General features: G+C 36.1%; 1 protein-coding gene across 9 annotated transcripts in view; it reads right to left on the reverse strand.

Annotated features, from left to right (window-relative positions):
• Positions 1 to 246: 246 nt before the first annotated feature.
• The window catches only part of Trpc4 (transient receptor potential cation channel subfamily C member 4), a 201,419-nt gene continuing 177,140 nt past the window's right edge, over positions 247 to 24,525 (reverse strand). For 3 of the 9 annotated variants that reach the window (XM_005006923.4, XM_013140810.2, XM_063232149.1), the window contains 5 exons: positions 21,810 to 22,005; positions 18,288 to 18,497; positions 3,039 to 3,080; positions 2,822 to 2,911; positions 247 to 1,297 (listed from right to left, as the gene is read on the reverse strand). In XM_005006923.4, the coding sequence (XP_005006980.1) occupies positions 575 to 1,297; positions 2,822 to 2,911; positions 3,039 to 3,080; positions 18,288 to 18,497; positions 21,810 to 22,005 (1,261 nt within the window). In that variant the 3' untranslated portion in view covers positions 247 to 574. The remainder of the gene's footprint in view (positions 1,298 to 2,821; positions 2,912 to 3,038; positions 3,081 to 18,287; positions 18,498 to 21,809; positions 22,006 to 24,525) is intronic. The other 6 variants (XM_063232148.1, XM_063232147.1, XM_063232146.1 and 3 more) reach the window with 6 other exon arrangements.

Here is a 24,525-nt window from a genome sequence, read left to right on the forward strand (position 1 = left end):
TTTATTTAAGAACGGGCTTATTATAACCCCATGAGAAGGTCTGCTTGCTCGTTTTAATGCTGTGGTTTACATGTTCTTAGGGAATAATTTGGTAATAGTGTGTTTCGAAGCCAAACCTTAGAATTGAGTAGAAAATCCTCAGAAAATACTCATCTGTAGTGACCTTGCTAAAGTATGAAAAGTTCTAATATTTTAGCTACATTATTTTTGCATATAAAATATCTATTCGAGGAGTCAACTACCACATGAAATAAATTGCATTTATTTTAATTGAAAAAGATAGCTAAAAACTCTCTGTGGGTTATCAGAACAGTACAAGAATACAAGGTGCCTTTCTTTATTAACAAAAACAATTGTAAAACAAATCGTGGAAGCAAAAGCAGGCTACAAAACTGAAGGGTTCTTGGTAGCCTTTGCCTTACACACGTTACAGGTTAATATGCCACAGTTGATAAATGCTGTAAAGTGTTAAGTTAGCAGCTGCTAATTTAATTTTAAACATTTTCCCCCACCCAGAGAGAGCATCACGGAAAGTATGCATATGTACGATGAACGCTCCCTCCCTCTTGCAGGGTCACAATCTTGTGGTCACGTAGTCCTCGTGGGCCCCTGTGTCTGTGGGGGTTAAGTCGTAGTCTGTACTGGAGTCCTCGTCCTTGTCGTGTCTCTCCTTTGGTATGATGGGCACAGTGTCCTCCACCACCACCTTCTCTGACTTGAACGAACACACTCTCTTGCCTACCTGCAAACCCAGTGTGTCCGTATTCCTTTCTTTATGGTCTACTAACACACACTGTTCACTGAGACCGGGAATGCTCAGGTCACCCCGTGTGGCTAATCCTCGGGACTCCAGCTGAATATTTCTCCCAAGTGGTCCCGCAGCCTGTTGACGAGCAACTTCTTCTGAAACAGAGAAGATTGGGTTTGCGTTTTGCTCAGCAGCGTTTTGTTTTGATCGTCTATGAAACAACCCGAAGTTTTTGATATCGGCTACAAAATTCACTTTCCTTTGCTTCTCCCTCGGCAGCTCCTGCACCACCAAGGCGGAGCCATTGCTCATGTTATGTCTCTCGGAGGCAATGGCTGCTGACCTCGGATGGATCAGAGTGGTTAAATCAAAAAGGCTGAAATGCTTTTTCTTGTCCTTGCTATTACCTTCGTTATCACTCTTTTCGTCTGAGTCTGCTGGATTCGAAGACTCCTTGGTGGCACTTGCACCTTGTGCGGTGGAGAGTTTGCTCCCTCGGAGTAAGCCCAGAACTTCAAAGCGGAAACTAGAAATGTCTTGCTTTAGTTCCTAAAGGAAATGGAAAATGATCAGCTGCGTTGAGGCTTAAACAAACCCTGGGAAGCATCACATCCTAAATCCAGATACAGGTCTGAAATGTTTCCGTTCCTTTTAAGAACAAAGGTTCTACAGCCCTGTGGTTCTACTTAGAATTTCCAGTTCCTTCTCTGGGACTGAGTATGGTTTATTAATCTCCTTCTTGGAGAGTTTTGTAGTCACCAAAATGCTTCCTTAGGATGGTGTAGAAAAAAACCAAGAGCAATGACCCTTTCCAACACTGAGGGGTTGAGTTTATGGCTTTTCTTGGGACTGCAGTTATAAAACACTGCTGGAAAGCATTCATCTGATGTCACATCAATTCATGATCTCTCAAGAAAGTATTTTTTTTAATAATGCAGACTTTTATGTCTGAAGCGATATTTGAAATAAAATAAAGAGAATCATCAGTTGCTTTGCATAGGAACTTTGTGAGGACCTAGCTCCAACATGTATGTCTGTCTCTCAGCCTTACAAACTGCTTCCCGTTAAACTTTCCCAAGATCCATCCATTTCTCTTATCATTTTGGACAGCTCAAGTTTCCTCCTTAAATTGAAGGTGGCTGTCTTGGTGGTGTCTTCCTTCCTAACTTGTTTATTTAAGCAACTAACTCATTTGACAAAATAATTAAAATTCTTTAGTTGCAAAAAATATTTAAATCTTGATAAATGAATAATCTGTGATTTTTGTTAGTACCAGGGATCGAACTCATGACCTTGTGCTTGCCAAGCAGACACTTACACCACTGAGCTAAATGCCTGGCCCTTGTGAGTTCAGTCTTGCATTTTATCTATTTTTGCAATGTTACTGGCTGCTTATTTTTGTTCTCTCCGCCAAACTCAAGGCTTTCTCTGTAAAGCAAACCCACATTTTTCAAAATGTGTTTATTCTTGTTTTAAAATCTTATTGACCCTTAAGCATTGTTCCAAAATCTCTAAACACATGTAGTTGAATAACAAAGTTAATTTATATATATTTTCAGCATGTAATATTTCCTATGCTCTAATTATTTCTTGTGACGGAATTGAAAAAAGAAGAAACTCTAGTAGAAACGCAAAATTTGTAAGTTACAGTTAAATTTACACCTTAAGTTCTTGCTACCAAAGTGTTCTGAGCACTCAGAAAGCTTTTGTTGCTTGTTCCTTATTAAATGTTTCAGCTATAGAATTTAGGATAAAATATCAAATGCAAAAGCTCACTCAGGAGGGCACTGCTGGGAGCCCTGAGTCAGATTGGCAGGAGGTGAAAGGATTTGCACTGTCTCCAAGTTAAACCCCCTTGACATTTGAGGTTGAGTATGTCTCAAAACAATTTAAGAGGAAATTTCTTCACTTACTTTAGAAAAAAGTTCAGTAAGAGTTTAATTTAAAAAAGCAGAAGGGACACATGCCTGCTAGAACACATGGCTGAGTTTGCAGTATTGATTCTAAATGTGCGGGGCTGGTTCTCTGTTTTGCAGGCTTGCTTCTCATTGTGATGAAGACAAAAATGGTTACCTTAAAATTCTCTTCTGTCAGGCCTTCTTCTGTTTTAGCATCTCTAATCATCGCTGCGACATAGCGCTTCACCAGGTTCCTCATAACTTCCTAAGGCATTTTAGAACAACAGTATGAGATTCAAGTCAGACAAAGGGCTTTTCTAATGAGTCAGTTCTGAAGGGGGCTGTGTTTTATTTTAATGCAAATGTCAAGAGAAAACACCAGGATAACTTACTTGATATTGGTGATGTCTTCTCAGATTATCAGCAGCTCGCCTCTGGAAAGGAAAAGGACAGTTCTTTTTTGATTATATTAATGTATAACTATTCTGAAAAATAATACACTGAAGTCTGACCTTACCCAGTAGGTAATGGTCACAAATTCCTTCCAACACCCCCACACGCAAAAAACCCCCAAAAGAATAAAATAGGTTAATAATGATGGAAATGTAGTCCTAACAGGGAATATAAAGGAATGGAGAATTAGTTGATCACTTGACATGAGGCTAAGATATATGTATGTATGTATCTATCTCTACTTATGTATATTTATATATCTATATATAGGTATATGAAATACAAATAAAATATCTTTATGAATGCTATACAATGAAAGGAAGGAATGAATCATATGTGACATATAATCAGAAACCTTTTAAGACAATGAACTCCTGACAATAATTTAGGTCATATATCCATTTAGAGGGACTCCTGTTTTACTTACTTAAATTTACTAAAAGTAATAAAGGACTTTGTTCAAATATAAGATTAATTGGCTTATCAGTCTTAAAAATAAGTTATTATTCTGAAGTGAAAAACTTGTTTTGAAGGAAAAGGTGAACTAGCACACTACATTTTTGTGGAAAAGAATATATGGAAAAAAGATATTTATTCACTGAAAAATGTTCAGCATCACTTTTGTTAAATAACAAATAGCCCTCAAATTTCATATTTGCAATTTTCCTAAGTATTCTAAAGACATTAGGAATCTTTATCATAATTAGGAATCTATCATAATCTAATTTTTTGCGTTTTGAATAAACTACAGTATTGATTCTTAAGGAAACACAGTGGCCAAAAGAGTCTAAATCGTTTTTAAAACTCAATAGTGGAAAACCAATTTGGTAAATCAAGAGAAAGTAAAAGATAGCATATCTTGGTTAAATAAGACTTTTGATCATGTTCCTACTAAATACTTAATGCAGGCTAATGAAATAGAATCTTGAAGAGTTGTATGCACATAAAAAAGTTATAGTTTTGGAAAATTGAGCAGCATGAAAGAAACTTTTTTTCTTCAGAGACTTAGGGGAAAAATGCTATTTTAACTGACCAGGACCTGTGTTTATGAGTCAATTCAGATGATGCAACATTTAGCTCCTTGAAGACTACTCATGATTTTAAAGGTGATAGTTCCACCTGAGAAATTCATCTGCAATATGATTGAGCCATTCATTTAAACTAGGAACTTCCAAACTTCTAAGTAAAATTTAGATTTAGGTTACCTTGGAAAGAATTTAGCATGGAAATTTTATGCCTGGGCCACCAGATGGAGGTGTCTGACTGGTTGAGACCCAGCAGAGCTGAAATTCGACACAAAAAGCACTTCTACAAGGAAACAGAAGCCTCCCAGATCTCCATGAATTTAGTTAAAGTGAACAAAAACATGGACCTGAGTGCACATGAATTTCCTTAGCACCCTCATTAAAAATATTACCGTAGAAATCTGGTTTTGATGATAAAAGGAGATAGAACCTTTTAGCTCAATATAAAAAAATTTTGGTCAGTTCAGTTTTTATTGTTTTACAGTCAAATAGCATTTCACAACTGTTTTTACAATCCTTTATAAAATTCAAGAAGAAACTTTTAGCAAAGAAATTTGAAGTCACGATTGATCTTTAAGTTTGCTTAGTGTATCAGCAGCAGTAACGTGTCAGAATTAGAGAAACCTGAGTCATAAGTAAAACTGTTAAGTCACACTGTACACTGCAATGGACACAAACCACCTTTCCCTCTGTAGAAATATACTCAAATCCAAAGTTAGAATTTTTCATTCAAGTATAAAAAGATCAAAGACTACAGTTTAAATAACAAGTTCAGGTTTATTTTTCTTGGGAAAAATATTTCAAAATTATTCATCTACCCCAGTGAAAAACTTTAAAAAATGTTTAGCTTGATAACTTTCAGAATTTAATTTCCATAGCCCAGACTTAAGGCTAAATTAATATTTAACCTTTTTGTCAAGTGATTATGTTCTACTTCTACATGGTAATAATACAAAATTATTTCTAGTCTTGTTACAGGCAGCTGAGTTATAAATATTACAGGCAGTCAGAAAGGGATGGGCCCTCAAGGAAGCCAGAGCAAAAGTTTAGATACTTTGCAGCCTTGGAATGGCAATCACTTCCTGCTGTGGGCCAAATCTCAAGACAAAAGGCAAAGGGAATACAACCACATCTTAAGGATCCACAGTCCAAATAGTTCTCATTACCCTGAGGAAGTCAGGAGTTAGCATCCCCCTTCCTACAGGAAGAGTCCCTGCCGCTAAGCACGCTGTTTACTCTGTGACTGGCCCCCCCATTTGCTCCTAATTTAATCAGTCTTACCTGAGCAATTAATCTTATTGGTTGACCACAGTTTTGTCCCGCCTTATGCCCACCTTGCAAGTTCTCATTTTCCTCCACTTTTGACCCATCTAACCTAATGATTTTACCCTATAAAAGTCTGTGGAAAAGACAGAGTCCCTGGCAACCCACTCAGGTCCGCTTCTGTCTCTCTCCCAGACAGAAGCCTTCTTTCTCTCAATAAATATATTCTGCTCTTAACTTCCATTGTTCCTAAAATGCATTCTTTGATTTTAGAGAACACGGACTCCTACTGGGTGTCTAGCAGGTTGGGAGTTTCATTCCCCTATGTCATTGTGAATTTAGGCCAGCCAACTTGAACTTTTACAGCATGGCTAGGAAAATAGAAATGACTGAAGTCAAGCATCCCCTGAATATCAAAACCAAAATAAATGCAACATATTCACCAAATGCCGAACAGTGAAGTATGCCCTTGGTAGTTTTCTTATTAGTCTCCCCTTCTCTAGTTGGCTCGATATAGAGCTCTTTGTTTTAGTCGGTTATCATGATGCCTGGCTGTTAGTACTTGTTTACTTTCCTGGAAGTAACATGTTAGGCTGTTAAGAACATGGGTACTCAGGTGTTATATCTGTTGTGAGGTTGACTGAGCCAGAAAATGAAGGTTATCCTTGAGATTGCAAGGTGAAAAATACACTCCCTGGGGAATTTTGAAAATTAAGTAAGATATTTAAGGCATTTATCACTGATTTGAGTTTCCATTCTCTACATTTTTTCACTTTCCAGCTAACAATATGATGTACACATTTCAAAAATATTCTTAAATCACAAAGCCATGAATAATCCAACACATATCAGAATTACTTCTGAGGAAGTAAAAGGTTATAATTACAGCACATTTTTTCTCTGTGTGATTATCATGCTATTTCATGCTTGTGAAGACTGTTTCCTTTAGCTAAATATTTGAATGTTTTTAGAAGAAATAGAGAAGTACAGAAGCAGGAAATTTGAATTTGGATAAGGTGACGTTATGATTCTAGTATTCATGGATGGATGCAAAAACAAATTCAGTGGACTGTCATTTTTGGAGAGAAACTTAAAAGTTTTATGAGCATCTTGAGTGACCTTGAATGCTCATTATGAAACTCTGTGGATTTTTCTTTCTATGTCATGGGTTGTTGCTCTTAGATTCAATTTAAGATATGTTTATTAAGTGACAACATGTTCACATAACACATTTTTGCAGTGTTCTTCAAGCACCCTTGCAGAGGTGAATAAAACAATTTAAACGGTTCACCTGTACTTAATAGGCTTGTAGACTATAAGGTTGAATTACTACAAACGAAAGCAATACAAATTTCTTTAGCAATGTGCATTAAGAAAAATATTTTGAAAGGAAAGTACTTTAAACTTCTACTGCCCCAGAAGTCACAAGACTGCTGAATGTTTCTTGACAGGATGGCTTTTAGGAAAAGTGGAGTGGGCATCCCCGTGTGTCGCATTAACACAAACCACAGTTCACAGGTTCCTCCTGATTTGTTAGCACAAGACAGTGGCATTTGGATCACAGAACTAGTGATAAAGGCAATCAACTGGGAAGACACTTCTGCTGCTACAGGCAAACTCCTGGTTCCAGTGGAAGTGCCAGATTGTTTTAGAGGTGGAAGGGTTTGCAGCTAGGAAAGAGACGACTGTAGGCAAATCAGCTGTGACATTTTCTGCCTTTTAAGCTCTGATTCTCTCTAAGTCCACTATTTGGAATGGCAGGTTCTCTACACATAACTGGTTCCCCGCAGTTAATTTTTGGTGTCCTTGTCTCTCATTTCTACTCTGATTTTTGTCTATCACTGATTTTCAGCCCATGAATTATGCCTTTTAGTCTTTACCTTGTTCAGTGAATTCCTTAAAGGATGCGCCCTGCTGTGTTCTCTTGGAAAGTAAAAAGGCAAGAATTCACTGCAGGATGGGCTCTGTTTTGCAAATACTGCATTTCATTTCCTTTGATGATGGATCTACACATTGCTCATTCTAAATACACTTTCTTTATCATGGCATGCTGCTACATATATTTTTATAATCCCATTTTCTAAACTTGTAAAAATAATTGCAAATGGCTGAACATTATATTGTCAAGCTAGGTAAGGAGTATCCTCTTGCAAGAATATCAAGCAGTTAATTCCAAAATACCCACACTTGGAAAAGAAAGACACTGCCAGTAAATCTTTCAGCAGTAAGATCTCAGAGACTCATAATTACTCATGGATAAACACTGTCATATCTGTAAGGTGTGCATTTATGCCTATTGAGAGCCATCAATATTAAGGACGTATGCATTTTGACAAATCACCACTAAAAATAAAAGCTGAGAGGCATATATTGCCAGCACTCTTCCTTTGGGGATGAGAAGTTGTGCTAATGCATTCACAAATTTTAATTCTCTTCACTGATTTTAATTGAGCATATTTCTGTGGCAACTGGTGAATCTACAGTGTCTCATTTATATCCCAAGGCTGAGCAGGATGCTGCGACTCTGAGATGCTCGCTCCTGTTCTCCTTCCAGTAGAAAGTGAAAACATAAAACTGAGGATGTCTAAAATAACTTCCTCATGAATTTATCAAGAAACATTTTTTTTGTGGTTCAGCATATTGACCTATTAATTTAAGCATTCCATTTAGAAACCCAGTCTGTAGCATTTGAAAAGTGTTTCATGTAGCCGGTAATTATACACTTGGGGAGATACTACATTAGCATCTTTTACATTAATTAAATGGATGTGGACCTTTTTGCACAGCCAGCACAAAGGTCAATTTTTAGCTAAAAAACCTGTGAGAGCTCCCAATGTGTTATTTAATCAAAATTTCTAATTAAAGTTTCAAGCTGGAAACGCTTGTTTTAAAATGGAGATTCTGGATGATTAAAATCCACACTATGGTGTGAGAACCAAAACTTTATTATGACAAAAGACATTAAGCAAAACAGTGATGAAAATTAATATGAAAGAGTATGTTTCTCATTTGATTATGGTATTCTCAGCGCTTGGTACTCTTGGCCTGGTACTCCAATCCCTTCGGTGGGACGTTCATGATTTGCAAGAAACAAGCTCTCTCTCAACAACTGGTTTTCTTCCTGTCATAAATGTTTTGCTCTATAATAGTACATTTCTGCTTCATTTATATTTTCTAGTATGAAGCAAGCAATCAAATAAAACATTAATTTAAAACTCTCAGTCACCCATTAATGGAGGCCCAAGCTTAGAAAAATGAATTAATGAGCTTTGGAGATTAGTGACATCAATATTACCCAGAAGCTATAAATAGCAAGATAAGGTCACCAATAATGGGGCTCCCAGCAAGGACCACTGTAGCATCCTTGAAGAGCTCTGGTTTCAGGCTTCCTGAATGCAGTGACCAGCTCTCTCTCTGTCTTTCAGGCAGCTGTTAGATAATGTATATCAGCAAGTGAGCCACAAGTGGGAGAGTTAGAAAGAATTCCTCAAAGAATGTAATAATCTCCCGCTGGACTTCAGTTTTATGCTTCAAGATGATGATGTAATTATACACAAGTTGGGGAACAAGAACAGAATACAAGCCAGCCTATTAAGCCAGGGCTTTTAAGTGCAGAAACCTATGAGGCAGCTGAATACAGCTGAATGATTTGAAAAGCTACGGAGAAAAATGAAGGGACCAACCGTTGGTGTCCATCAGACTTTTCAGGAGACAAGTGAGGGCAATGGAGAAGACATTAGATCAGGAAACAAGGGACCCAGGGTTTTCCTAGCTGTTTTCCTGCGGGACCCTGAGAAAAGTAAGCAAGTTCTCTTAGAAAGAAAATAGTGGAACTAAATGCTCTCTAATCTCTTTTTGGAGTGTGATCCTAAAGCATGTTTTGATTTACCAAGTGACCATCACTGATACTTCTGTGTTACTTTTTAATTAAGTGTGATATTTCCTTGCATAATGCACACATTAGAAAGATCAAACGGAGATGAATTCATAGCACAATCAATTATTTTTGACATTTTCTCATTTGAGTACTAGTATTTAAACCATCTCAATTTACCTTTCATTTACCTCATTTCTTTGTGTGCAAGAGTTTCTTTACAAATAGAACATATTTGTTTCCATATATAAAGTAAACATATCCAATTTAACAAAAATAATGTTTCCTTTTGATTCTAGAAATGTATTCCATTAAGAGCGAATTTAGACAGTGTGGAGTTTGACTAGAGGGAAGTTCGCTGAAATCCTAAGGCTGCAGGGAATGAGAGAGAAGGTGGGGGAGGGAATGGAGAAGGAAGATATGACTGAGAATTTTATTTAGTTGGGCATAAACTCACAAATTCTTAAAACACCCACTGTCAAAGGTTAGTAAACTGCATGGCAAAGGAAGAGAACAATGGTTTGCAGCCACAATGACCTCTAATTACTTCATTGTTTATAAGACTCAAATTTGAAAATAGAGACATCAGCTGCCAGGCTTGGTGGTGCACACCTGTAACCCCAGCATTCAGGAGACTGAGGCAGGGTGATTGCTGTGAGTTCAAGGCCAGCCTGAGTTATATAAACGAGTTTAAGGGAAGCCTGCACTATACAGCAAGACCTTGTCTAAAAATAAATAAATAAATAAATAAATATGAAAGAAAGAAAGAAAAAAGAAACAGATATATTAAAAGAAATTCACATTTTGAGAACAGCAATATATAGAAAAGAAAGCTCTTTAACTTGAACCATTTACTTTCTACCTCTATAAAAATGGGAATCAGTCCTTTAACAGAATTGCAAATCCTAGTTGCCTCTAAAAAATAATGACAGCATGTATCTAAAGATCAGTATCAGTGAGAGGAACTTGGAGGAGGGACTTGGAGGTCAATTCTACAAATTCTCCAACTTTTTTTGGGCATCACACATAGGTATCTTAAAAAAGTTAGAAGAGAGTCTAGTTTATTGCCAAAAGATTCATGAAGTCTTAAAAATCCAAGATTCCCTCTGATGTTGCCTAAAATTAAATTATGAAAGACAAATTTCTTTTATGAGGTGACATATTAATAAAGCATTGATCACCCATGTCTTCAGGGCTCTGTTAAAAATTTGGTGATATGAAGAACAAGAGAGAACAAAGAAAAAGTATAAGAAAAAGTGTATTTTGATTTAGGAAGAAGTAAATTAGAGTATGAATTTCCTGAAATATTTTCCTATTTTCTTTGTAGACAATTTTAATAATTTCTCACATTCTTATAGCATCTTACATATGATTGTATTAAAAAATGTTAAATAAGTTACGTAGCATACGTAACTTAAAGGATCATATCCTTATTTATGTGTCTCTCATATTAAAATCAAAACCCTTAAGAATGAAAATGTGCCTTCATGCTTCCTGCCACTTCCCAATTTCTAGCCCAGGGGCTGGCAGATGCAGTGATTGCTTACTAACCCACATAAGGCTTTGTCTGTTCAATACATTTTTTTCTACACCATTTAAAAATAACTTTAATCTCTTTTAAAAGACAAATCAGATATTTTCAATAAAATAATTTCACTCTTTTCTGTGTTCAGGCATACAAATGGAGAAATAGGATTTTTCAATGACAGAGAACAACTGAAGAAATTCATGGCCATCAAACTGGCCCTACAAAGTGTTCTGACAGATATTCTAAAAAGAGATAACAAGACCAAAATTCCAGGAATACCAGTAGAAAGAAGCCATCAAGCAGCACTAGCAATTAAACTGAGAGGAAAGACAGGGAGCCAATAGCAGGAAAATAATATGACGAAGATAAGCCAATACGTATCAATTATAATCACCGATGTAAATGGTCTCAATTTGTTAATTGAAAGAAATAGCCTGGAAGAATGGATCAATAAACAATAACCAACAATATGCTACATACAAGAAACACTTATTTTACAAAGAAATTTATAGAATAAAAGTCAAAGGATGGAAAACAGTACTCTATGTTGTAGAACCCAGAAAAAAGCAAAGGTAGCTGTTCTATTAGCAGACAGTATGAACTTCAAGCCAAGACAGATCAAAAGAGATAAAGAAAGTCATTATATACTTGTCATGGGAAAACTTCAAGAAGAAGAGATGACAATCATAAATATGTATGAACCAAATAGAGGGACAATTCACTATAGGAAACAAATATTAATGGACATGAAAAATTAAATAAGCACTAACAATTATAATGGGAACTCGATGCTCCAGTGTCACAAATAGACAGATAAACGAGACAAAAAATCAACAAAGAAATATCAGAACTGACCAAAACCTGTGAACAAATGAATTTAGTACTTATCTACAGAGTGTTCCAATCTACAACATCAGCATAGATGTTTTTCTCAGCTGTGCATGGGATGCGGTCCAAAATAAATCATATACTAATTCTTGGAACATGATTAAGTAAAGGCAAAAGAATTGAAATTATCCCAGGCACATTACATGACTGTGGTGCAATGGCAAAATAAGCTGCAAAAGAAAGCACAAAAATCTTCATGAAAACATGGAACTTAAGTAACAACCTATTGAAAACCAATGGGTCACAGATGAAATTAAAGAAAAAATTAAATGGTATTTACATGGTAATGCCAATATAACACCCAAAACTTACAGGATGCAGTGAAACAAATCCTAACAGGAAATTCATATCAGTGAATTCTCATATTAGGAAAACAAAATGAGCTCAAATAAACAACATAAGGTTGAACTTCAAACACCTAGAAATAGTAGAACAAATGAAGCCCAAACTTCCTATGAGAGAGGAAATTATAAAGCTAAAAGCAGAAATTAGTGCAACTGAGACTAAGAAAATGATACAAAGATTCAATGAATCTAATTGGTTCTTTGAAAGATTAAATAAAAATGATAAGTACTTAGCCAACCTGATCAAAACAGGAAAGAAAAGATTCCAATTCATGCAATTAAGAATGAAAAGGGTGAAACCACAAAGGATCTTGTGGAAATCCAGAAAAACATTAATAACTACTTCCAGAACTATTACTCCAATAAGATGAAAAACAGAGAAAAAATGGAGAGATTATGAGACACATATGAATTACCAAAGTTTGATCAAGGAGATATAAAAATTCTAAATAAACTCATATCAGTCAATAAAATTGAAAGCAATTTAAAATTTACCAACAAATAAAAACCCAGGCTCTGATGGGTTCACTGCTAAAGTCTGCAAGAAATTTAGAGAACATTAATGCAATTCCTCCTCAAACTTATTAATGAAATTGAAAGGGAAACAAAACTCCCAAAATCATTCCTGGAAGCAAGTGTTACCCTGATGCTAAAACCAGAGAAAGACCTAACCAAAAGTCACGACCAATCTCCCTAATGTATGTGGATGCAAAAATCTTCAATAAGATACTAGAAACAGAATGCAGCAAATTATCAAGAAGATTATACACCATTATTGTTGGGAACCATGAATTGTAAATTGCTCTACTGTCTGTCCTAGAGTCTCCTTCCTCTGCTTACCTTGTGAGCTGCTTTTGGAACACAGAAATCACCTTTCCCGAGGTCAACGAGACTAGCACTCAGGCGTGGGTGGAATTTTGGCTTGTTTCCTTTGTGATGTAACTTGCCCATTTGATCTTTGCCTCTGTCCTGTTCTCTGTCCCCTCTCCTACTCTGGCTAATAAAATGGTAGCTAGTGGTAGATTTAGGGGCTTTTGTTCCTAGAGTGCAGCTGGTCATCCTGGACTCCCTGCTGCTGTACCTTCTTCCTTTCTTGCTCTTTCTTTCTTTCCTGCCCTGAGCTGTAACCTTGGTAGGAGATGGGAACGCACTGTAAGGGTCTCCAATAAGTGGTACTGTGGGAAGGGCTGCTAACAACTGGCACCCAATGAGCACGTCTAAGCCTCAAGTCCTATAGAAGAACATCCAAAGAGGAAATGGGCTGACCTACAGCACTTAATAACATGGGGTCGAAGGAAGGCGTGCTTGTGTGTTGACATACAATGGCTTACCACGGTGACTTCCCTCTCAGTTTGTGTGACTGTGGAGAGAGGAACATCCCAGCCCCATGGTGGAGCCTATTCCTGTCTGACTTTCCATGTAAGCATTCTCTGGAGGAAAGCCCAATACCACAAATACTGAGATCCATGTAAGTTACAAAATCCATGATAGGGAGACAACTAAAAAAGACAGTGCAAGAGGCTTGCATGCTGGTGATGCATGCTTTTCCCCCAAAACTCCTAAAAATATGTTTGCTGCAATGATGGCCATTATAACCTGTATACTGTTTCAACTGGTACAATTATAAACATAAAGCGGGAGTAATGTTGGAGACCACTAATTGTAAATTCACATACTATCTATCCTGGAGTTTCTTTGCCCTAGAGTTTCTTTGATCAATCAACTGAAAGATTGATCAGTGGTGGAATGCAGAAATCACATTCTTCTAGGTTGGTGAGATTAGCACCTAATGCGGGGATACCACTGCCTCTGTGCTGTTCTGCAAAAGCGTCCTATCCTCTCACCCACATAATAATGCTAATAAAATGGTAGCTATAAAATTTGGGTCTTTTGTTCTTAGGTGCAACTGGTCATTCAGGAGTCCCTTCTGCTATACCCTCTACTTTGTCTCTGGCTTTCTTTCTTTCCTGCCATGAACTATAAACTGATCAGGAGACTGGAATCCACTATGGGGGACTCCAATAACAGGTACTGTGGGAAAGGTCGCTAATATATGACTTAGTAGGGTTCATCCCAGGATAGTTCAGCATATAGAAGTCAGTAAATATGAAACACTGTATCAACAAAGCTGAAGAGAAAAATCACAGGATTATCTCAATAGATACAGAAAAATCTTTGATGTAGCCCAACATCCATTTAGGACAAAACCCTACAGAAAACTGGAATAGATGGACTTCATATCCATTTGATGAAAGCCAGTTATGACTAATGGCTTTTATATCATACTAAATGATGTAAAACTGAAAGCTTTCACTTTAATAGTTGGAACAGAACAAGAATGTCCATTAACACCAACCCTATTTAATATACTTGTAAAGACAGCTAGAGTAATCAGACAAGAGAACAAATAAAGGGAATAAAGACAGCAAAGGAAAAAGTTAAATAATTATTTGCAGGTGACATGATACTCTCCCAAACAGTCCACCAAGAATCTTCTGGATTTCAGAACAATCTTCAGTCACATAGCTGGATACAAAGTCCACACTAAACATTCAATGTCAAGTATTTCTTGACACAAATAACAAACTCACTGAGAGAGAAATTGGGAAAACAATACCTTTCACAATAGCATTGAAAAATATGAAATGCTTAGAAATCAATCTAGCAAAGGAAGTAAAAGATGTTTACTCTGAAAACTACAGGACTCTAAAAAAGAAGGGTGAAAAAGATCAGAAAATGGAAAAATTCCTTGCTTTTGGGTAGGAAAACTCAAGTAGTCAAAATGGCCATACTCCCAAAATTTCTAACAGGTTTAATGCAACCTTAATCGAAGATAATATACTTTACAGAATTAAAGAACACATTATTAAAATTCTTTTGTAATCAGAAGATATGTAGGTTAGAAAAAACAGTTGATGGACACAAAGGCAAGACAGAGCATCACAGTCCCTGACTTCTAATTATACTATAGAGCTGCTGTGGTAATAACAGCATGACCCTAGTAACAACAACCATCTCAGCAGAAACAACACTGAACAGACCTAACTATCAGTGGAACAAATTAGAAGATGCAGAAAACTCTCCAAACACAGCCACTTTATTTTTGACAAAAAGGCCAAACACATTTACTGCAAGAAAGATAGCCTGTTAAAAAAATGGTACCCGGGGCTGGGGATTTAGCTCAGTGGCATAAGTGCCTGCCTTGCAAGCCTGTGGTCGTGAGTTCGATCCCTGGTACTGATAAAAAAAAAAAAAATTGTACCAAAAATGACTTTCCACATGCCAAAGACTAAAAACTAGACCTATATCTCTCACTTTGCAATCAACTAAAATCAAAATGGAACAAAGACTTAGATATTAAAACAGAAACATATCTGCTGAAAGAGAGAACAGGTAGAACTCTTGAACACAATGAAATAGGCAAAGGATTTATAAACAAAACCCCAATTGCCTGGGAAATATTACAAATGATCAATAACTAGGTCTCATTAAAAAGCTTTTGCCAGCAAAATAATTCACTAACAGAGTGAAAAGACACCTTACAAGCTGAGAACATAGTTTAGCTAATTTTTCCTCAAAGGACTAATATATAGAACATATAAAGAATTGAAAAAAATCAGATTCTCCAAATTTAAAAACCCAATCCAAAAATGGACATCAGAGATGAACATACACTTCTCAAATGAAGAAGTTAAAACTGCAAATAAATACATGAAAAAAATGTTCAACATCACTGGTCATTCAAGAGATTCAACTTAAAACAACGCTGAGATTCCATCTCACTACAGAATGAATGGGTATTGTCATGCAATCAATCAATAACAATGTTGGAGGGGCTGTGGGGAAGCAGGAACCCTTCTTCACTGTTGGTGAGAGTGCAGGCTGGTGCAATCACTGTGGAAAACAATGAAGAGAGTCCTAAAAAACTCGGAATAGAGGTCCCATTCGACACAGCTTTTCCTTTTCTTGGTATCTTCCTAAAAGACTTAAAAGCATGATAGCACAAAAATATACGCAGACCCACGTTTAGAGCAGCTCAGTTTGTAATAGCTAAATCCTGGAAAGAGTCCAAATGTTCATGAGCCAATGAATGGATAAAAAAGATGCGGTATTTTATGCAGTGGAGTACTGCTCTCCCACAATGAGGTGGAATTGATTTTGAGACATTAATAGCTAAATCAATGCACCTTGAGACCATACTCTTAAGTAAAGTAAACTGGACACAGAAATATCACACTGTCTCTCAGTGTGAGAAATTGAAAGTGTAAGGAACACCCAAATTGTAAAATAAATATTGTGAAATAGGAAGAAACTGTTCAAAAGGGAAGAGGAACCAGGGAAGGGGGAAAGGGAAAGAAAGGAAAGGAAAAGAAAAAAAAATAAGAAAAGAAGGCTAAAATGGAAACAAAGCTTTGTAAATAAAGAGGGGAAGAGGGGCGGGAGGGAGGGAGGGAATTGGGAAGAAAAGAGGATCAAGATATATACAGGTAAAAATTCCCCGTGATGAATGTCATCACTATGTATATTTAAATTTTACCAATAAACTTAATTAAAATAAAATAAGAATTGTTACAGTGTGGGGAGAGGAGACAATAAAATCCATATTGTCCCAGTAAAAGAAAGCACTGTTTGCAGTTAATGCTGCCTGGTAAGAGTAAGCTAAAGAATGAGAAGGGTTACTTAGAGCATGACTACTAGTTATCAATTATGTTAAAATATTAAGGACCAATTAATATTTTGAATTTGGATTAAATATCTAGCATTCCTTGGTGATTCTAACCTAAAGCCATTTTAAGATACTTCAATTTTTCTTCCAATGTCAAACCGACTAATGAATGTTAGTGTTTTTTTTTTTATCAAACTATGTATGAAAACTTTGAAAAGTAGGCAGCAAAGCCAGAGAGGAACAGAATCTGACTTGTTCCACATCAATGGTTTACCTGCAACACTCATCCAAGTTTGCATATTTTCTGTTGGGAACAGTTTGAACCCCTGATTTCCAGTAGGAGAAATGTTTTCAAAGGAAATATAGACCAGTATACTAGGAACATGGCTCTTGGGAACTTTAATATTTTTAACTACAGCATCTTGACACACAATATAATACTGAGAAGGGCCATGTTGAGTTAAATGTATGAATCAGAGCTGACAGTTGGCAGAGTATGCTTAAGCTGTCATATTCATCCCGTCATTTCTTTGGGCATTTTTATGAAGCATAGTCTATAACTGTCACCAGACAGGGTCTAAGGGGGCATAAACACTGAGATAAAGAAATTAATCCACTCTTCCCATAGAATAGGTTCACAGGTTCATGGACTCCCATCACAGAAAAAGAATTTTCAGAACTAATCAGGAAGACGCACAAGAAGAGTTTTATTAGGCAGAAATTCAGAAGTCACACTCAAAGAAATAAGTTGTGGGTCCTCAAAAGAGAGATACATTATTTCCCAGAGTGGGAATCATGCTTCTTTTGAAGTGATGGAAATCTGGAAAAATAATCCATTCCCTACAATATGATTGGTTCATATTACAGCTAAGAGTCTAGTTTATGCATTTATTTTTTTAGATGAATAATTTAAGTATTCTTTGATTTCTTTTGACCTGTTCCTTTATCTTGGGATCATGTTCCTTTATTTTACTTTTATTAATTAAGCTGATTTATGGACTCTCTTGAGTATTCTTGAGGAATTTTGAATGTGATGGTTCTGGAGGGTAAGGGATGTAAATCTAACTGAGAGAATGCTGATATGGATTGCCCTGAATAGCTTCAATGGCTCCCGGAAGTGGTAGCCTTTTAAAATGTACATTGTTTTTTAGTTATGATTTCCTTGTAACCTATCTTTTATTTATTTTACTGTAGTCCAGTAACCAAAATACATGTCCTCTCATCGAGTTTTACAATCCAGAGGGAGAAACAGATATAGAGAATCAATGCCACAAAGAACCTGTGATACTAATTCTGAAAAGTTGTCAAAATCTAGACTTTAAGAAACAGCACATTCATTCCCCAGGTGTTGACCAGTAGGACTCATGGACCTTTGTGAAGAAAGTGCCACTATTAAAATAACAGTAGCTATCTTCTTTGTAAAACATGAGCCTAAGAAAAATTCCTCCCAATTCAGAGGGTGACTTACACTTGGTAAATGTGCAGTTAATGTTTATGATATGGAATAACAAGAGTGCAACTTGAAAGATCTGACAACGTTCAAAAAAGAATATAATTGATTTCATTCAAATGCATAATTTAAGAAAAGAATAATACTAACATGCTGTGCTCTTACCCCTATTGTTCCAAAACTTTCTGGCTTTCTTCTCATCTTTTTCTTGCACAGATGGGTCCATATCCATTTGATCAGGTACCACAGAGACTTGGGACTGGGGATGACATTGAAGGGAGTGGGCAGAGTTCCTCCTTCTTCAAAGTAGCTCATCCAGAGCTTTGTTCGAGCAAATTTCCACTCTATATCTGCATGGTCCTGAATAGGAAAATATGACAACTTCTGACAGGTTTCTTAATTAATGTGGTGAAATAAACCTCACACAGAGCCTGAACCTGACTTGGAGTGGTTCTGGAGACATTAATTAAATTCCTTATGAAAACACCGCTAGCTTCCAGAGACAGTCATGTAAGCATTACAGAGGATGGCTTTCTCTGCAAGGAGTCACAGCATTTGTGTCACTTTTTGCCCTCCTTTCTTCAGTGTAACAGAAATCTAAAATAAGTCCATGTTACAGTGACTGTAGTAATTAGCTGTGATGCAAAGATGATTCTGAACCTCTTGCACTGTAGACTCTCATCAATGCAATTTGATTAGGTCCAGGCCAAAAAGCAAGGTTTTGTATATTTCCAGAGAACTCTCTTCCTGTTAAGGGGATTGCCACCTTTACAGTTGGGCATAATTTAGCCTTCATTGCAGCCAGAGAAAGCCTTATTTTATGTTTCCATGTGAATCATTTTTTTTTTGGCAGTGCTAGGGATTGAACCTGGGGCCTTGCACATACTAGGCAAATGTTCTACTGTTAAGCCACATCCCCAATCTTCATATGAAAAATTCTTGTACACCTTCTCACAGAGAAGTTTTTCTAATAAACATATGATAGAGCTGATAGAGCATTGAACCTTGGCAGATGTCACCAGATCAGATAGGAATCTGGCTAGTGGTTGCCCACGAGCCCAAAGATGTATCACTCAACATTAATTATTCACTCCACTTTATTAATCTCCTGGGAGAAACTTTGAAACATTTGTGGAAATGAGATATTAAGACAGTCTCTTCTCAAATTATCCCTAAATCTGATTAAAGCAGACAATCTGGGAAGTAGGAGGTGGTAGAAATCGGGCATGCATGCATTTTAACAATTCAAAATAGTTTCATTGTAAGAAATAAATTATTATAAAAGAACTAAGTTTTTAGAGTAGTAGAATAATCTTAGACGATGGTCCTTTGTAATATTATGAAATTGTTGTCCTGGTATATATCACATTTCTATTCTGTCCAACTGTGGTTTTGGTCAAGACACTGGATGGATTGTGTTTTGTAGCAACTTGCTTAGAGGATACATGGCCTTTGTTTGGCTGAGCAAATTGCTGATTGCATAGATTAATTGGAAGAAATAGAGAAAAAGTTTCCCTCCTCTTTCTTCTCCCCTCTTCTCATGCTTCATCTTTTTGCTCCTCTGTCTCCCTTTAGTTCTAAGCACATTTACAGATTACATGATTGTGCTGAGTTAGTGGTGAAATGTATACACTGTACATGGTGGGTTGCAGCTGTGGAATTAGGTAGAATTAGTTCCAGGGAATGAAAAGTGTAGCTATGGAAAGTGGCCTATGAGTAGCACATCTTAATTCACTGGCTCTCAGGAAGTAACAAATTAATATTTTTTGTTCTGACTTTCTTATGTTCTTCTAATGCTACCACTAAGCAGGTGGTTATCTACTTGTGTTGTGGGATTCTATGAGGGTCTGTAACGTAGATCACAGTTCTAGAAGATCTGGAGATAAAGAATCCTAAGCTGAGCATGACTAGAGCCCTCCTTTATACTCCCCTTTTCCTACTCAATATCTAAATTTAAAGTTTCACCTCTCCCTGGAAGCCTGCCTCACCTTCCCTCAGTCTTCAACTGTTTCCTGTTTCCATTCCAAGTCTAGTTTCTTCCTTCACTTTCAAAACATTCTCAAATTTCTATTCTCAATAATATATATTTTTAATTTTTGACCTTGTTACATTAATGTTTCCTTGAGATCACATACATTAATATTTTCTTAAGATCACATACCTGAGATCGTTTTTTGCAAAGCTAATACTTTGTATGTGATATGTCTGATATATGTTAGGTGCACAAGTGACACATGAACAGCCCCATGAGTGGGAAGAAGGCTTTAGATATCGCCTGCCTTGCAATACAAAATGGTCCTCCTATTCTGTGCTTCATGCTTTCCCTGTGTTCATCTCTTACCCTATGATTCTGTGTTAAGAACAGCAGAACAAAAACATGAAGTCCTTAGAGTAAATTATTTTGTTCTGGGGCAGATGAGAATAAAACATTTGACATGCCCGTGCCCCAAAGAGGCTGTACCACAAGGTGCTGGCAGGTGTACCTGCCTCAGGTTCTCAGCGCTTGCTTTTTGTCTCAATAATTTTAGCATTAGGGCTAAATAAAAAGTGAAAATTGAGGATGGTATTTATGTCTGCAATAAAGTTACTGGGAAAATCATGCTCCACAAAAAAATGCTATACTCTGTTTGGAAAATGTTCTCTTCTTGATAAAACTGGGATATTTAATATTTTACCAGAACCAAGTTGTTTACAATTTGTTTCTATTAGCCTGGCAATTAAAGGATTTCTAACATTTTGTTATTGTCATTCTGGAAAATGAAATCCACACTTGGGAAATGTATTGACTAGAGGGAAACAAACTTCAGAAACAAATATAGTTACATGGAGACTAAACTTAGGAAAAGCAATGTAGAAATAATCTTGAAGTGTGTAGGAGAGTATCAGTACAACATGTGTCTATTTGAAACTCTGCAAAGAAAATTTAGCTTAATTTATTCATTAATTAGCAAATCTTTATTGGGTACATATTCTGGTTCAAAATCTTGTTCTATTAACTAGAAATGCTGTAAAGTATGACAATTTTATCAAGGAGTACTCTTTTATTAAACGTTTTGTAGAGGCAGATTTTTCCTATAAGACATCTGTCACTGACACAAACCAGCACAAATCACGAAGCTATTATTTTTGTTTACTGATTCTTGAGCTAAAATGATCGTTACACATGACGGTTCATCTTATTATATCTACCTCCTAAGATTTGAAGTTGAAATCTTACCATGTAGATGTACAGAGCTTTAAGAAAATGAAAACCTGATGGCTTTTTCCCATGCCAGGTTTCTTTCAGCGCTGTTCTGTGTTGCCAAACATGAGTTTGTTTTAATCCAGGTGGCAGAGGAGACATTTAGAAACTGCACAGCCAGGGAGACTGCAAAGCTAGATGCATGCTGCACAGAAAGGAGCTCTCTGTCCTTCACTTCTATTGTTTCCCATAGAGAATGACTCCCTTGCAAAATATATTTACTTTTATATCACATGTAATATGACAAAACCAGCTTATATATAGTCACATACAGCAAGCTGCAGCTCAGAAATTCTAAATTAACTATATTATAATTTTAATACTTATCATCAACAGTCAATTGCATATTTTATTTCCTAACATAACAAAATGGAATGGAACGGGCAACCAAGAATTCTAGAAGGAAAACTGAAATTAAAAAGTAAGCTTACAGCAATTAGTTGGTAAGAATTGTTCATCATAGCTATTAGCATGTTGAGTAAGACAACCAGAGAGATGACATTGTATGTCCCAAACATGGTGGCACCAACAAACTCTGTGAATTCATGCTGTGCTTTCACATTGGTTACATACAGATTGATGAGCCCAAATATTGACCAAAACAGTGACTGGAGTGTCTCAAATAACCTAGAAGGAAGAGAAGAAAACATCAATATGTAAATTGAAGCATTATGCAATAAAGCATGGCAATAGAACTTGGCACTATTATGTATATTTGATTAACAAAATATCAAAAATAAAATATTTTGTACAATTATAAAGTCAAATTTAAAATCATTAAGTAGTTAAAAACTATTTTATATAACTAGCACAACTGATAAACAGAGTTATCCTAGATAGATACACTTAATTTTCCTAAGAAAATTGAAAGGTGCATTTGGTTTCCTAGGCCTCAGGGACCCAGATCCCCTTTTTGGATAACTAGTAGGCTACAGATGGTTTTTGTTTCCTCAAAGGCTGAGGAAAATATCAAAGACTAACATTTTATGACATATAGAAGTTAAGTAAAATTAATTTTAATATCCTTAAATGAAATTTTTTCAAACAAAATCCCACTCTTGCATGTATGTTTCTGATAGTTTATTTGGTCCAACACAGTGGGAAAAGCAGTGACATCAGCAAATATGTAGTTCACAAAGTCTGACATGTAACTTGTTCCTATTCGTAGGAAGTTTGTCAATCTCTGTGCTGAGTTACAGATACGTAGTTAATAAATGATACATCCTAAAACTCAGTCTTTCAAAAAAGAAGTCATTTCTTTTACCTGACTTTGTTTGGAGAAGATTAAAAGCAATCTCATTGTTATAGATTTTCAGGTATATATCTAAAATCCACATAATATATTCCATAAGATGGCAAAGAGTCTCAGATAATAAAATTTGATATTTTTACGTATCAATGCAGGTTTTACTCCTTCAGGCAATGAACAAATTGATGAGTTTACTGAAAGTAAAACTGCCTGAATTTACTTTGAAAAATGGAATAATCTGAGGAGAAGCTAAACCCATATGGAAAAGTATTCGTTTCCGTGGGGTTATTACAGAATATTAATACCGTGAAATAAAAAAAAAAAGAGTGTGAAAACAATTTTTTAAAAGACTATGGTTAAATGTGAGAAAACAAAAAAAAAAAAAACAAAAGCCCTTTTATATCTTGCATGGTGTCTGAGGAAAGATTTCATTATTTAGATATTAAATTTGAATCATACCATGGGACAAAGTCAATCACATTTTTGGGCAGCTCTCGGTGTCAGTAACCTAGTGTCATGTGCATTACTTTGTGCAATAGTGGCTTTTATGTGAGTCTCTGGGTATCCTTCCTCAGACACTGCCTCAGTGGATCAGGTCAAACATTGGTCAAGTGACTCGAGGAAAGACAATTCAGAGGAGCCAGTTGCTCTTGGGCAGGCCTAAACTGAGTATGATCTGATTTCCTATTTAGGAAAGTTTATTTTAGAAACATGAAGATAACAAGTTAGATGCGTAAAGAGGGTCAGATGACACAGCTGTGGTAGAGATTTCGGGTCATTAGAATGGTAAGGAATACCAAAGGTTTGAGAGTGCAAACTAAGAGGCTGAGAATTAGTAGGAGCAAGCCAAGTAACAAGCACCAGGGTGATTGCACAGGCAGTGGTGACTCACATTAACAATGACACACAGGATGGAAATTCTGCACGCCAACTCCTGTCTCCCTCGGGTGAGGTCCTGCCCTTGTTATCATCAGCCTTTACTTGGATGTTCAAAGAGTTTTTAGTTCTGTGCATTTTTCTTATAGTAAAATGGCTGTCACTTGAAATAAACCCTATAGTTTTGGCTAGTATAAGTAAAAGGAATGTAAGTAAATGTTCCAAAATTGGCATTTAGGGCTGAATTTTCCCAAATTTACTGCTAAAACAAAAGAAAACAAACAACGACAACAGCAAAACAAGTAACCAAGTTCATTGTATTTGAACAATTAATTCTAAGAGAGGAAATTTAGTTTGAATTTATTTTTCTAGAGCTGATAAATGATACCACAGATTACAGAAAGCATCGAGTGTGCTGATCCAACTTAACTAGACTGAGGTATGTAATGCAGTATGTGAGAAGGTAATGATATATTATTGGCAACCCAGGTGTCAGATTGCTATAAAATTAGAGAATGTTAAATCTAATATATTGACTTTAGGGAGTGGTCAGTAAGACTTATTCTTTGAAAATTTCTCAGATAAAAATAAGTTTTCCCTAAGAGCATGAGCTTTACTTATTTTATTTTTTAGCTTTACTAAAACTCAGGTAAGTTACTAAACTTTCTGACATCCTTTGGATTTAATGTGAACAAATTTCCTTTTGAAAATGATATGTATTCTCATTGTGACTATAGAAATATATTTGAGGTGGTTTTTGCTTGACATGAATAGCAGTTTTGAAAAAGTTGCAAGTTAAATAGCACAAATTACATAATGAATCATATAAAAGATTAATTCATAAATCCCACAGCAGTTACTATTCAAGTGTTCTAATAAAATCAATGATGCAGATTAAATAGACTGTTATGATTGAATAGTACATATTTGCTGATAAGAATAGCAGGTTCTTAAGAAATATCTCTAAATCCTTTGAGAAAATATACACTGACTTTTTAAAGCCCAATTTGAAAATGAAAAAA

Source organism: Cavia porcellus, unplaced genomic scaffold (assembly GCF_034190915.1).
Source record: "Cavia porcellus strain 051 isolate PalLab524CR breed Dunkin Hartley unplaced genomic scaffold, mCavPor4.1 scaffold_21, whole genome shotgun sequence".
Lineage (NCBI taxonomy): Eukaryota > Metazoa > Chordata > Mammalia > Rodentia > Caviidae > Cavia > Cavia porcellus.